Genomic DNA, 13960 nt, shown 5'->3' with positions numbered 1-13960 from the left:
CTGGTGAACCGAATAGTAAAAACTATAGTTTTTTTTTTTAATATAGAATCCAAATTTTTAATGGAAAAAAAACCTCAAATTTTTTGGGGCCATATTCTGAAAATACGGCATCTCATACCTACCGAGGTTGTATGTAAGTCATTGGCAGAGGTCCTTATACCATTTGGAAGTTTTTGTGGTCTGTGCTGGAATTAGCCGAAAAATCAACTATTTCAGACTATTGGGCAAAAATCTGAAAAATATGGATCAATTTAGAACAGTTAAAGAGTCGGCAACCCCCCCCCTCTCCCAGAACTGTTTCAGAAAGACATAAGATGGTTAAATATTAACCTTTAAACTTCAATATTAGGCAAGCGGTCACAAATATGAAGTATCAGGAAAAAGTTTTTATTTCTGGTGAACTGTCTGCAACCAACTGAACTGAAAAAAAGTGTTGGAAGGTGAACAACCCATTTAACAGCCCTACAGACATTTACATAGCGGTTGCCCCTAGGCCCCTCCCTTTTATTTGCGCAAATTTTCATCATTGGAACTGGAGCAATGGGGATTGGCGCACAGGAAAAAAGCAAAATAACCTCAAAAAGTGAAAACCATTTGCAAACAGTCTCAGAATATCACCATCTACATTATACTAAAAATGTAACTTTAAAGGGCATGTAAAGTCTAAAAATAGAATAAGGCTAGAAATGCTGTATTTTGTATACTAAAGATAAATGTGAACTTACTGCACCACAAGCCTAATCATACAAATAATTTATGCTTTCAAAGTTGGGTACAGGGGGTCACCATCTTGTAACTTTGTTAAACATCTTTGCAAGACTAAGACTGTGCACATGCTCAGTGTGGTCTGGGCTGCTTAGGGATCGTCATAAACAAAGCTGCTTGAATTCTGCATGGCTGGGAAGTAAGGTGGGGGCTCCCTCTGCTGTTCATAAGTATGATTGTTTCCCTGCTCAGCAGTTAGGGACCATCTGACAATTCCTATCCACAGCAGTAAATGAAGGAAGAATGTCACTGCATACAGTCAGGTTTCTTATAAAAATGGTACACATTTTTTAATTAAAGTATATTGGCGATAGGTTTCTTTTTCATTAAAGAAAGTAAAAATGAGGTTTTATTTTTTTGCCTTTACATGCCCTTTAAGGGAAAATATAGCCCCCTCTTGAACTTGTTCTCATCTAATTGAGTTTATGTAGAAGAGGTGCATAAACACGATCTGAACTTCCAGATAGGAACATCAATGTGTTTCTTTTCATAGGGACATACCTTATTCCACAGATTTAAAAGAAACTATAATGCAAGTTATGAACTAGTTTCTAACCCCCCCCCCCCCTCAAAGTCTCATTGTGTAATCCAACCCGTCCCTTACGTTTTTCAATTGTGAAGTGCTGGATTCTGGGACTTGAAGTCCCTCTTAGCATTGGGTGGTACCAAGATTCTCTGAAAAGAAGAGGGACTTCATATGTCAGAATGTTGATGGAGGGGAAGAACGTTCTGCAAAGGGGGTGGGAAACTGATCCGTCCGAGCACAGAGCCGGATATCATGATTTCCTTTTAATCTGTGCAATGTATGTTTGTGTAGAAAAAAACATTTATATTACTTTTTGGAAGTTCAGTGTTTATGTGCCCAGGCCCAGATTTGTAGCAAGGCCACATAAGCAGAGTTGTCTTAGGGCCGGGCAGTTTGTAAATCCGGCCCTTTATGCACTTTTTCTGCATCAGTCCAACTAAGTCAAAAAAGTAGGGGGGTAGTTTCTCTTTAAAATTGAACAAAGAAAAGCCCTTATAGTGGAGATTTCTTTATTTCTTAGGTCCTAAGAATCCTGTACATACAGCACATGTCTCAAGACCAAACCCCTGGAAGAATAAGCCCAGACTGATGAGCATGAAATGAGTAACTGCCCGAGGCACTTCAGAACTTGTGGGATCAACACGATGTAAGAAGACTGTGTATGCACTCCCCTCTCTATTATACTGGATAGATATAGGATGATCATGTGACAGAAAGCAGCACAGTATCCTGATGTAGATATGATCACACACATGCACTGGTACACACATTACTTTGTTTAGGGTTTTTAAAGGGACAGCATGCCATGAGCAGCCCTCGGCCAGAATACAATCCCTCATTCCCTGACTTCACTGAATAAAGTATGTCTTTCTCACAGTGGGGGAAGGGAATGGAGAAAGAGGCAGACAGCAACCATTTTGTGGTCCATCTATATACAACATAGCCAGCCTGTGTGCATGGGAAAATGAAATATTAGGCTAATAATGTTGTTATTCCATAATGTTGTTATTCCATGGTGTTTCCATAGAGAAGAAGTATATCAACAGAAATGAAAGCTAAGCCGAGTGTATATGCAATTACCCTGTTTGTTAGCACTCATGTATATGGTATACAGGCTTTCTGTTCTTTCTAACAATATATACAGAGCGCATATACACACAACTACTCATTGCTGCCTATTAGTAAGGCAGGCTTTACAATTTGGGCTGCTCTGGAAACCACAGCTCATGTCCTTTAGACTCTTTACACACTAGAGACCCAACATATTCTCATACAAACCCATGGGGGTTTCTTGCATCCAACTGGTAGGACCATCAAACTGATATTAACTGGACTTGACCAAAGACGTTTCTATAAACAGGATCAGAAAAAAATGGCAAGTTTTCATATGAAAACATTGCACATAGTTTATAACAGTTTAGTTATTATAACAGTAGTAACATTTAGTTCTGAGCACTTCTGTTTGTGCACATGTTATGGGACACATTGGGCCTTTTCACCAAGTTCTGCCAGTTTGTTATTGGCGACTTATGTAAAGACCGTTGATCATCACGCCTTATATTCTGCTTTAGGCCATCGGCACACACGGTGATCTGTAGTATTTTGTAGGGTTGTAGGTGGGGTAAAAATGCTCCAAATTTCCCTCATTCACTTGGAATTCAATGGAAATTGCCTGATGAATAAAGGCAATTACCACTCGAAAATGCAGACTGTCACAATTTCCATTTTAAAAGAATTTCGGAGGTAAAAGGCAATTAGGAGCATTTTGTCCTCTGCCCACGAAGCAACAAAACACTACAAATAGGCGTGTGCCATTGTCTCGCTTAGCTATAAAACACACCGCCGGTAAATTGGGGGCCATGAAATGTTGTTATTCAACAGGGACCATTGGGTGCTGCTGCTCAGCTGGCATCTGCGGTGAGCACTGGAAAATGTGTGTGGCAATTATGGGTGCTAGGGGAATTATGGGTGCTAGGAGAAACAACTACTTCCCACGAGCAAATGGGATGAAATGAAGGCTAAATAGTGCTGTTTTTGAATGCAGCCCAGTAGTGATGTGCGGGTCGGGCTTTTCCTGACCAGCACCCTCCCACCACCCGCACCCGACTTCCGGGTCTGATGACATCACAAAAGGGGCAGGACTAGAGGCGCTTGTCTATAAAAACTCAACCCAGAAGTCGGAAGACGACATTTGGTATGTCGTCCAACCCTCAAGTAAACCCGCAGGTCCCGGGTTGGCCCACACATCACTACAAAAAACCTGGCGGGCCCATTCCCGGTCCTTGCACCTAAGCGGCTTCCGACTTCCCTCCCTGGCCCGGCTGAACAAAAAAGAAAGTATGAGGGGCCAGGGGGATGTTGAGGCAGCAGCCTCGTCGGCCCTGGGCCCCCCAATCAGACGCTGATGCAGCCTCAAGTAGCACCATTTATACTTCGCCCTGTGCCATAATACTCATACAACTAGACAAACACATGATATATCTATAAGAGGTGTAAAGCTAGACAATAACTAGAATGCAAGTTGGATTCTCCCATGATAACGTTTTGTTTGGATAAAATGCCAGAAAAAAGTCTGCAGCTTTTTTTTTTTTTTTTTTTGCAAACTGTATAAACAAAAAAGAAAACCCCCAAAACATAAAAACTAACATTTATTTTAGTAGAAAAAAAATTGTTGGGGGTTCAGATGATTTACAGACGATGGTATGTGCAATTAGAACAAAGACATCTCAAATCCTTCCTCTATGGGTCGGAACACCTTTTCCTGAAATAAAGCGGGAGGAAGAAGCAGGAATTAGTCCTTGATGAGATCACGGTGTGCGGTGTTTTGTTAGAAGTTCCTCTTCACCCACGTTAAACCCTGGCTCCATTGCAACGACCATCAAATAGACAGAGGAATACACCGATTGGCTCCTCCACTTGTCACATAGTTCAGTATCCAAGAAGCAAATTGGAAGCAATAGAATCTCTTACCCAAACCAGCGCATTTCTTCTTGCAGATGACAGTGTGCTGCAATAAAAGATCCGATACAATCGCAGAGATACGGTGGCAGCAAAACGATTGGAGTCCACAGCTACACTTTGCTGTTGCAATTAAGAAGATCCGTTTGCCAGAGCCTTGCTCAGTGTGTTAGGATATTTACACATTTTGCCTGGAGTTGAAGCTATGTTATATCCTCCTCTTCTGAGCAGTAATCGCGTCCCTTTAAACAAAAAGATGAATTCAAGAAAAACTGCCATAAATAAAGATTAAATTAACAATGATCTTGGGCAAAGATGAGCTTTCCACCTCGGGAACATTTATGTTGGCTCCACTATACCTCTTCCAACACAGAAAGGGGTGGTTCACCTTTAAATATGTTGTAGAATGGCTCATTTTAAGCAACCTTTCAATTGGTCTTCATTTATTCTTTTTTATATTATATTTGCCTTCTTTTGAATGTTTCCAGCTTTCAAATGGGGGGTCAGTGACCCATCTAAAAACATATGCGCTGTAAGGCTACAAATTTAGTTATTGCTACTTTTAATTACTCTGGGGCAGATTCACTAAGCGCCGAATTTGTGCTTGCGTCCGCTTCACTCATATGGCAACACTTCGCCTGCCGTGGATTCGCCAGGACAATGCTAATTCCCTAAAATCCGAAGTTGTGTCCAGGGTGCAGAACGCTGGCGAAGTTGCGCTAGCATTACGGTGGCAAGCGAAGCGAGGTTGCGCTAGCGTTGCCTAATTTGCATACGGTGGGAAGTTAAAGTTTAAGGGACGTATATGTTGCAGCAAATACATTACACTACACAAGCCTGGGAAACCTTAATAAAATAGAGTTGTTATATTGCCCTACACATGAGTCCACTGTATAGTTTATGTGCCATATGTTAGGAAACGTATCGGGGAAGCCGGGTACCCCAGAAAAAATGTACACTCTTTTGCAGCCTATCACCCTGAAAAATGAAAAGTCGCCAGCAGTTTTTCAACTATTTTTTGAAGAAGTCCTATCTACTCTATTGCAGTTTGCCTGGTCTGAGGTCGCGAAGGCAAGTCTGGTGCAAGAATGAATAGATGGGGCAGATTCACTAAAGGGCAAAGTGAGGAATGCTAGCGAAGATTCGACAGCGTGACATTATTTTGACGATTTACTAATGGCCTGCCGGCGTTGCGCTCTGGCGAATGGATGTAACTACGCAAATTCACTAAGATTCGCATTTTACTGAACGTTACGTTCAGTAAAATGCGAATCTTAGTGAATTTGCGTAGTTACATCCATTCGCCAGAGCGCAACACCGGCAGGCCATTAGTAAATCGTCAAAATAACGTCACGCTGTCGAATCTTCGCTAGCATTACTCACTTTGCCCTTTAGTGAATCTGCCCCATCTATTCATATTCCAGTCTCTTATTTAAATCTCTGCATGATTGCTAGGGTTATTTTGACCCTAGCAACCAGAGTGCTGAAACTGAAAACTGGAGAGATGCTGAATAAAAAGTCAAATAACTCAAAAACCACAAATAATAAAAAAAATAAAACCAATTGCAAATTGTCTCTGAATATCACTTTGTACGCCATGCTAAACATTTATTTAAAAGGTGAACAATCCCTTTTAGGTGGGCCAGATTAACCTCTGCTTCAGCCTTGGGAAGTCTCCCCAACCCAAACCTCTTCTTCCCCTGATCTGTCTCCACCCTGCCCATGTACCACACCACTAGGTTCCATGGAAACTACAGGTCCCAGGCAGCCACACAGGTTACATTTATGGTGGGTCCTTAAGCATTAGTTCATGTTATGGGGAATTTTAATAGTTGTCCTTGTTACCAATGATGTAATACCTCCTGGCCATTTTCCTGCTATTTTCTGTTAAGGACAATAAAGGGGTAGTTTTAAGTTAAAGTGTAATATATTATGAAATGGTCAATTCTTAGCATCTTTGGTTTTCATATTTTTTTTTTAAATAGTTTCTGTAATTGTTTGCTGCCTTCTTCTGAATCTTTGTATACTTCAAATGGGGGTCACTCACCCAGCAGCCAAAAAACTATTGCTCTGTGAGACTACCATTTTATTGCTATTTTTACTTTTTATTACTCTATCTTTCCAGCACTCTCCTATCCATATTCAAGTGTCTTATTCAAACCACTGCTTGTTGTTAGGATAATTTGGTCCATAGAAACCAGATAGCTTCGGAAATTCGCAACAGGAGAGCTGAGGAACAAAAAGCTACATCATTTAAATAAAAATCACACATTTAAACCAATTGCAAATCACTCTTTACATCATACTAAAAGTACATTTTAAGTTTGAATAGCCCTTTTAAAACATAATAGGAGGGACTAGTAGGGACTGGTGCAGTTTTGGCAAAGAAAGCCACTGATGTAACTCGATTAAATGGAACAGAATTTTTTATTTTTTTCTATTTAAAAGCAGAAGCTCATATAACATTTTCATGATAAGCTTTTGGCAACATAGAAACCTATATGGAGTACAGTTGTTTCCCTGGCAATCTGTGAAGGTAATTTTCTCTGGCACCTTCCCCTTGTGTCTCATATAATAAGAAACATTCTTCAGGGTGCTCTGTTATATTTAGGATAGTGATACACAGCCCAAGGCCCCGTGTTCCTCTGCTTTAATAGCTGCAATGCATCAGATATTCTGAATTTTTTTTAGCAAAGCTTTAGAAGGGTTGTTCACCTGAAACATTTCATTTAATATGGCATAGAGAGCATAATTCCAAGGCAATTTGTAATTGGTCTTTATATGTATTTTAATTATTACATATTTTGTTCCTAGACTTTGGGTTAATTGCCCTAGTAACCAGGGAGAAGTTTTATCACCAAATGGAACATAATAACAGAGGACCAGAAATGAGAAATAAGCAACACATAACAATTAACAAAAAGAATTAAGTTTACCTAAAACTGCAGTCAAGTGTCACCACGACATATATGTTTGTCTTAAGAAAGGTGTGACGTCAAAGCGTTGACCATTAAACATATCATATTTTTTTTTTTATATTAAATCAATTTTTTTATATTAAATACTTTTGTGATTTTTTTAAATTGGATTATTTTGGGGAATGCAGTGGACATTATCTATCTAATTTGCACCTTGTGAGTGAAGCGTAAAGTGGACCTGTCACCTGCGCATAAAAAGCTGTATTATTAAAGTCCTTTGCAAATGAAACATGGAACCTAAATTCTTTTTCCCCCATCCTGGTGCCTACACAAGATATTGGGGTGATACACAATTTGTCTTAATAACAGTGTCCACAAAATGGCTCCTGCCTGCTTGTTGCGAATTTGTAATTCCAAGACTGAAGTAAACAACATTTAAATAATAAATATAGTGTAAGTAACGTTTATGTTGCTTAACTAACTTCATAGAAAAGAATTTGTAGTTATTTCTTAGGGTGAAAGGTCTCCATTAAGGAGTGCAGGCCGATCTGGTTATTATCATACCAACAAATATTATTATCATATTAACAAATATACAGTATTACCAATGGGCAGTAATTTACCAAAATATAATCCATAAGAGCACAGTTATCTAATTCTACCCGAAAATAGAGTAATAACCCACAGACTGATAAACAGCTCTAGATTTTCAATAACCAATATAGTAAAATATTTAATTTACATTATAAACATTATTAATCATCTCTAGGCATGTCAGGGGCTCCAAAATTGCCAAAAAAATATTTTGGAATAGTTTGGTCACAAATTATAGCTCGGTGCCTGATGTTATAGGAAAGAGACAGGCAATATCTATCTGAAGTCAGTATTTAGCCTTTATTTCTGCCTTTTAAAGTCAGAGAGACAATATTTGAAGTCAGTACATATACAAGGTTGATAACCATTTTGTCCTATACGTACCTTTTCAATTTTTTCATCCAGCATCCTGAAGAACTCCTGCTGGCTCTCGGAGATGTGGATACTTAAAATCAAACACTAGAAATTAGTTTCTGAGATTCACCACCAAAAACAAGAATTAAGGAAAGGTAGAGAGCAAATAGCATAAATACAAATTCGTTTTGGAAGCCTTGATGTATTGATGCCTCAGCATTGGCCAAAGCAGTCAATGCTGCAAGTATTTTATTGTACAGGTATGGGATCGGTTACCTGGAAACCCGTTTTCCAGAAAACTCCAAATTATGGGAAGGTTTTCTCTAATAGACTCCACTTTATCCAAATAAAACAATTTATCAAAAAAATATTTCCTTTTTCTCTGTAAAAAACAGTAGCTTGTACTTTCCATCTAAGATATAATTAACCATAATTGGACGCAAACCAAGCCTATTGGGTTTATTTCATGTTTCAGTTATTTTCTAATAGACTTACTTAGGTATGAAAATCCAAATTATGGAAAGATCTGTAATCCGGAAAACCCTAACTCCCGAGCATTCTGCATAACAGGTCCCATACCTGTATTAGTACATACCTGCACTGGTCAGAAGAGTCAGTGGTTTCATTTAGAAGAAGCCAAACCATTATCATTTAATAAAAAGGTTAGCATTGAGGTTGGTAAGAGAAAACATGCACTTAAAGGAATTGTTCAGTGTAAAAATAAAAACTTGGTAAATAGATAGGCTGTGCAAAATAAAAAGTGTTTCTAATATAGTTAGTTAGGCAAAAATGTAATGTATAAAGGCTGGAGTGATTTGATGTATAACATGTCAGTTTGAACCCAACTTCCTGCTTTTCAGCTCTCTTGGTTTACACTGACTGGTTACCCTGGCTACCAGGCAGTAACCAATCAGAGACTCGAGGGGGGGCCACATGGGTCATTTCTGTTGCTTTTGAATCTGAGCTGAATGCTGAGGATCAATTACAAACTCACTGAACAGAAATGTACCATGTGGCCCCCCTTCAAGTCGCTGACTAACTCAGAGTTATAGAGCTGAAAAGCAGGAAGTTGGATTCTGGCTGTTTAATGAGACATCTGTTCACTCCAGCCTTTATATATTACATTTTTGGCTAACTAACTATATTAGAAACATTTTTTATTTTGCACAGCCTATCTATTTACACAGTTTTTATTTTCACACTGAACTGTTCCTTTAAGGCATTTAAGTTAGCTGGAACAGCCGAAACATTTATTAGGTACAAAAAAGCCAATAAAGCATACAAAAAGCAACCACACAAGCTAAGAAAAGGCACTGCAGTGAGGAGTAAAATAAATGCCAAATTATTTTTAAAATAATTTAAAAATAAAAAAAATATTTAAAATCTAGTGAGGTAATTTGGTTGATGAGAACAGGGAAAAAGCAGAGTCTTAATTTTTCCTGTATTTACACATAAAGAAAGACTATCAAAGTTGTCTTCTCTGGAGAACAGGTACATGTGAGGGATATGATTACTCTTTACAAGTACATTAGGAGGCATTATAGACAGACAATGGGGGACCATTTTTTCCCATAGAAAAGCTGAAAGACTAGAAGAAAAGAAATTTCATTTGAAGCAGTGTAGGGGGTTCTTCACAGTGAGGACAGTGAGGCTGTGGAACTCACTGCTGGGTGATGTTGTGATGGCTGATTTTATTAATGCCTTTAAAAGAGGATTGGCTGAGTTCTTGAACAAGCATTATATACACTTTCATAAATTTTATATATTATGCGAGTGTATTCATATATATATATATATATATATATATATATATATATATATATATAAAACCCTTGGTAGTCCGCACTCCACTGGAATCAGCAAGACACCCAGGTGCCACTCATATAACAAAAAGCATAACAAATCCGGAAAGCATGAGTGCACACTGGGATTTAATTAAAAATCTGATGTTTATTAAGTTACATTAAAACTGGTCAACGTTTCGGTCCACCTCTAGGACCATTATCAAGACGACAAGTCTTGATTATGGTCCTAGAGGTGGACCGAAACGTTGACCAGTTTCGGTCCACCTCTAGGACCATTATCAAGACGACAAGTCTTGATTATGGTCCTAGAGGTGGACCGAAACGTTGACCAGTTTTTAATGTAACTTAATAAACATCAGATTTTTAATTAAATCCCAGTGTGCACTCATGCTTTCCGGATTTGTTATATATATATATATATATATATATATATATATATATATATATATATATATATATATATAGATATAGATATAGATATAGATATAGATATAGATATAGATATAGATATAGATATAGATATAGATATAGATATAGATATAGATATAGATATAGATATAGATATAGATATAGATATAGATAGATATAGATATAGATATATATAGATATAGATATATATATAGATATATAGATATAGATATATAGATATAGATATATATAGATAGATATATATATAGATATATATATAGATATATATATATATAGATTATATATAGATATATATATATAGATATATATATATAGATATATATATATATAGATATATATATATATAGATATATATATATATATAGATATATATATATATAGATATATATATATATAGATATATATATATATATATATATATATATATATATATATATATATATATATATAGATATATATATATATATATATATATATGCACTGAGGATTATTTGGAGGGGTTGAACTTGATGGACTTTGTGTCTTTTTTATCATTACTGCAATATGAATATATTTAAAACCCAACTATTTCTCCATAGTGGCATATACAGAGAAAACCTATTTAATCCATTGGGTCTCAAAACAAACATGAAATTGGCAGTCCCTACTGAACTGACTGATATCTTCTGTGTCACTCATACTGAATCTTAGCCATATCCAGCATCATCCAAACATATGACAAATTTGATGGCACTTCACATGGACAGTTTCAGTGCTTAATAGTTTTCGGTTTCAACAAAAAAAGGTTATTAAAGATGACTCATCTGTAATATGAAGAACAGCTTTTCTCATCTAGGCCCAGTGTGGATCTGTGTTGATATTACAGGTGGCGTTCATGCATGGAGCACTACACTATACTCCACTGTTAAGAACATATAGTAACATACATGGGCCACTGATTTAAAAGCCATACCAAAGCTTTAGGTATAATTTCTACATATATATAGGTTTGTGTGTGTTTTATGATCATAAGAAAACGACTTGCATTTTATACATGCACATGTTCAACAGCTAAATCACAGACAAGCACGTTTCTTTCATTTCACTTACTTTATCCGATAGGGATGTCCAGCACCAGCAGCTTCAGTGTTACTTTTAGATCTGGCAGTGTGGGTGGCACTTTTCTCCTAAAATATCAAGAAAGTCAGATTAACATAATGATCATTGCTCTTTGCTTAAATATTTGGAAATATAGCAAGTATTAGGCATAACACACACCTGAAACAATAATTATATTAAAAGGACACCATGGAGCTCTGTAACCACGTAAAGGAACCAAGACACATGTAGAATAGTACTGGCTAGGGATGCACCAAATCCAGGATTCTGACTTTTTCATCAGAATTCAGATTAGGCCGAATCCTTGTGCCTGGCCAAAACTGAATTTGAATCCTAATTTGCATATGCAAATTAGAGTGGGCTGGGAAATGTGACTTAATCACAAAACAAGTAAAAAAATGTTTCCACTTTTTCCTTTCCTGGCCCTAATTTGCATATGTAAATTAGGAGTTGGGATTTGGTTCGGTATTTGGCCAAAACTTTCATGAAGGATTCGGGGATTTGGCCAAATCCCAAATAGTGGATTTGGTGCATCCCTTGTACTGGCAATATTAAAACTTACTCACAACATGTAGTATATATATATATATATATAGATAGATAGATAGATAGATAGATAGATAGATAGATAGATAGATAGATATAGATAGATAGATAGAATTCTCCAATAAGTATCCGCACTCCAGGGCAATATAAAAGAGAGAGGGGTGCACGGTTATTTTTGCATACACCAATAGTTTCCAAACCAGCACTCCTTTTAGTGAAAAAATTAAATTTTTATTATTACATAGTATCTACTTCCAAAGTTTCGGTCAATGGGGACCGAAACATTGGAAGTAGATACTATGTAATAATAGGGAGTACTGGTTTGGAAACTATTGGTATATATATATATATTATATATATATATATATATATATATATATATATATATATATATATATATATATATATATATATATATATAATATATATATATATATATATATATATATATATTAGACCCAACTTGGCCAAGATCAGCTGAAACCAGTAAAAAACAACACAAGCAACACTAGAGCTGTCTAGATTTAGATCTTTACCTCTGCAATATTCAAAGAGCTTCCAGACAAGGTCTATCCAAAGCTTCATCAAGAATATAGAGCTATATCAAATCACATAAGCAAATGCTTCGTATAAATGTATTAGAGAATAAGAAGTTTCTTCCTTATGTCAAAGGTCACCCCATCCCATAACAAGCAATATTTTAATTTTCAGGGTAATAGTCATAAAAATGTAACATTCTCCATAATCTTAGAGTATTTTATTCCATCAAGGTTCACTATCTTAGACTGTTTTGTTTTGAAAAATTAGCCCCACAGTTCGGGGATGTCCAATTTAAAAGGCATCTGAAACATATGTAGATTAAATGAACAGCAGTGTATACGTTAAAAACAAATGCTTCACAGATACCTTCATTTATGTATCAAACACTTACATATTGGCAAATTGCCCTACGTGTTTCGACCACTGTGGTGGTCTTCATCAGGGGCAAAACACAAATTAAGCACAAAAAGGTACCTGCCCTTTTTATCCTTTTTGTGCTTGAAGTGTGTGTTGCCCCTAATGAAGACCACCACAGTGGTCGAAACGTGTAGAGCGATTTGCCAATATGTTAGTGTTTGATATAACAAATTTTTTAATGTGTTTTTGGTTCTATATCTATTAGGAGACTTTACTTGGGCAGCCTCCACAGGATTGGCACCTCAGCATTTATCTCTTTGGGTGTGCGCTTTCTAAATTATAGCCTTACCGTCATTTATGAAGTCCTTCAAAGCAGTATGGAATCTCATGCAAGGCTACTGCAACTGTCAGTTAAAGTGACAGAGCTAGGTAACAGAATTAGAACTCTTTCAAGCCCACAACTGCAGCCTAATAGAAAATAGATTTTTGTTGTCCCTCTAAGGAATCACTATCCATCTGTATTTCCGGTGGGGCTTAATGTAAACTTAGTCAACAGAGCAAAAACAAAGAGGCAATATTAATTTATAACAGACTGCGGTGCTACCTTACTAGGCCTACCTACTTGGCAGGGAGCACACTGCAATATAAATCCTCCCCATACAGAAATGAATTTTCTGCAACAGCAATATGACAACGGGGATCACTTTGTGCCACCATGGGGTTAACAGTATTTCTAGCTGAGTGCCTGTGAATCATACTATAATGTGATAAGTCATTGGCTATAACATGGCCATGATGTCAGTTTAATGAAGTGATTATTTCAGAGGACAGCAATGATTTTATGTGCTTACTAAAACAAAACAAAAATAAAAAGAGGAACAATAATTGATATAAATGTGCATTAGTAGTGGATGCTTAAAGGGCACCTGTCATCTTAAATAGCCTCTCACTCCAGAGGTGTGGGCTAATAGAGGCTACACTACAGCTGGGGAAACAATTGTTTTTTGGAACTATTATTTCCTCCAACCGAAGTGCAGGCAGGGAAACTATTTTAGAGTGACAGGTGCTAT

The 13960-nt window shown here is 36.9% G+C and overlaps 1 protein-coding gene across 3 annotated transcripts in view; it reads right to left on the bottom strand.

The window, feature by feature from the left end:
* Positions 1-3921: 3921 nt before the first annotated feature.
* Positions 3922-13960, bottom strand: part of c1orf21.S (chromosome 1 open reading frame 21 S homeolog) — a 73123-nt gene continuing 63084 nt past the window's right edge. For 2 of the 3 annotated variants that reach the window (XM_041591305.1, XM_041591304.1), the window contains exons 4-6: positions 11439-11515; positions 8146-8206; positions 3927-4491 (exon numbers count right to left, since the gene is read on the bottom strand). In XM_041591305.1, the coding sequence (XP_041447239.1) occupies positions 4453-4491; positions 8146-8206; positions 11439-11515 (177 nt within the window). In that variant the 3' untranslated portion in view covers positions 3927-4452. 3 annotated transcript variants of the gene reach the window in all.

The sequence above is a fragment of the Xenopus laevis genome, chromosome 4S (assembly GCF_017654675.1).
Source record: "Xenopus laevis strain J_2021 chromosome 4S, Xenopus_laevis_v10.1, whole genome shotgun sequence".
Classification (NCBI taxonomy): Eukaryota; Metazoa; Chordata; class Amphibia; order Anura; family Pipidae; genus Xenopus; species Xenopus laevis.
This window is presented reverse-complemented; position numbering and strand designations above follow the sequence as displayed.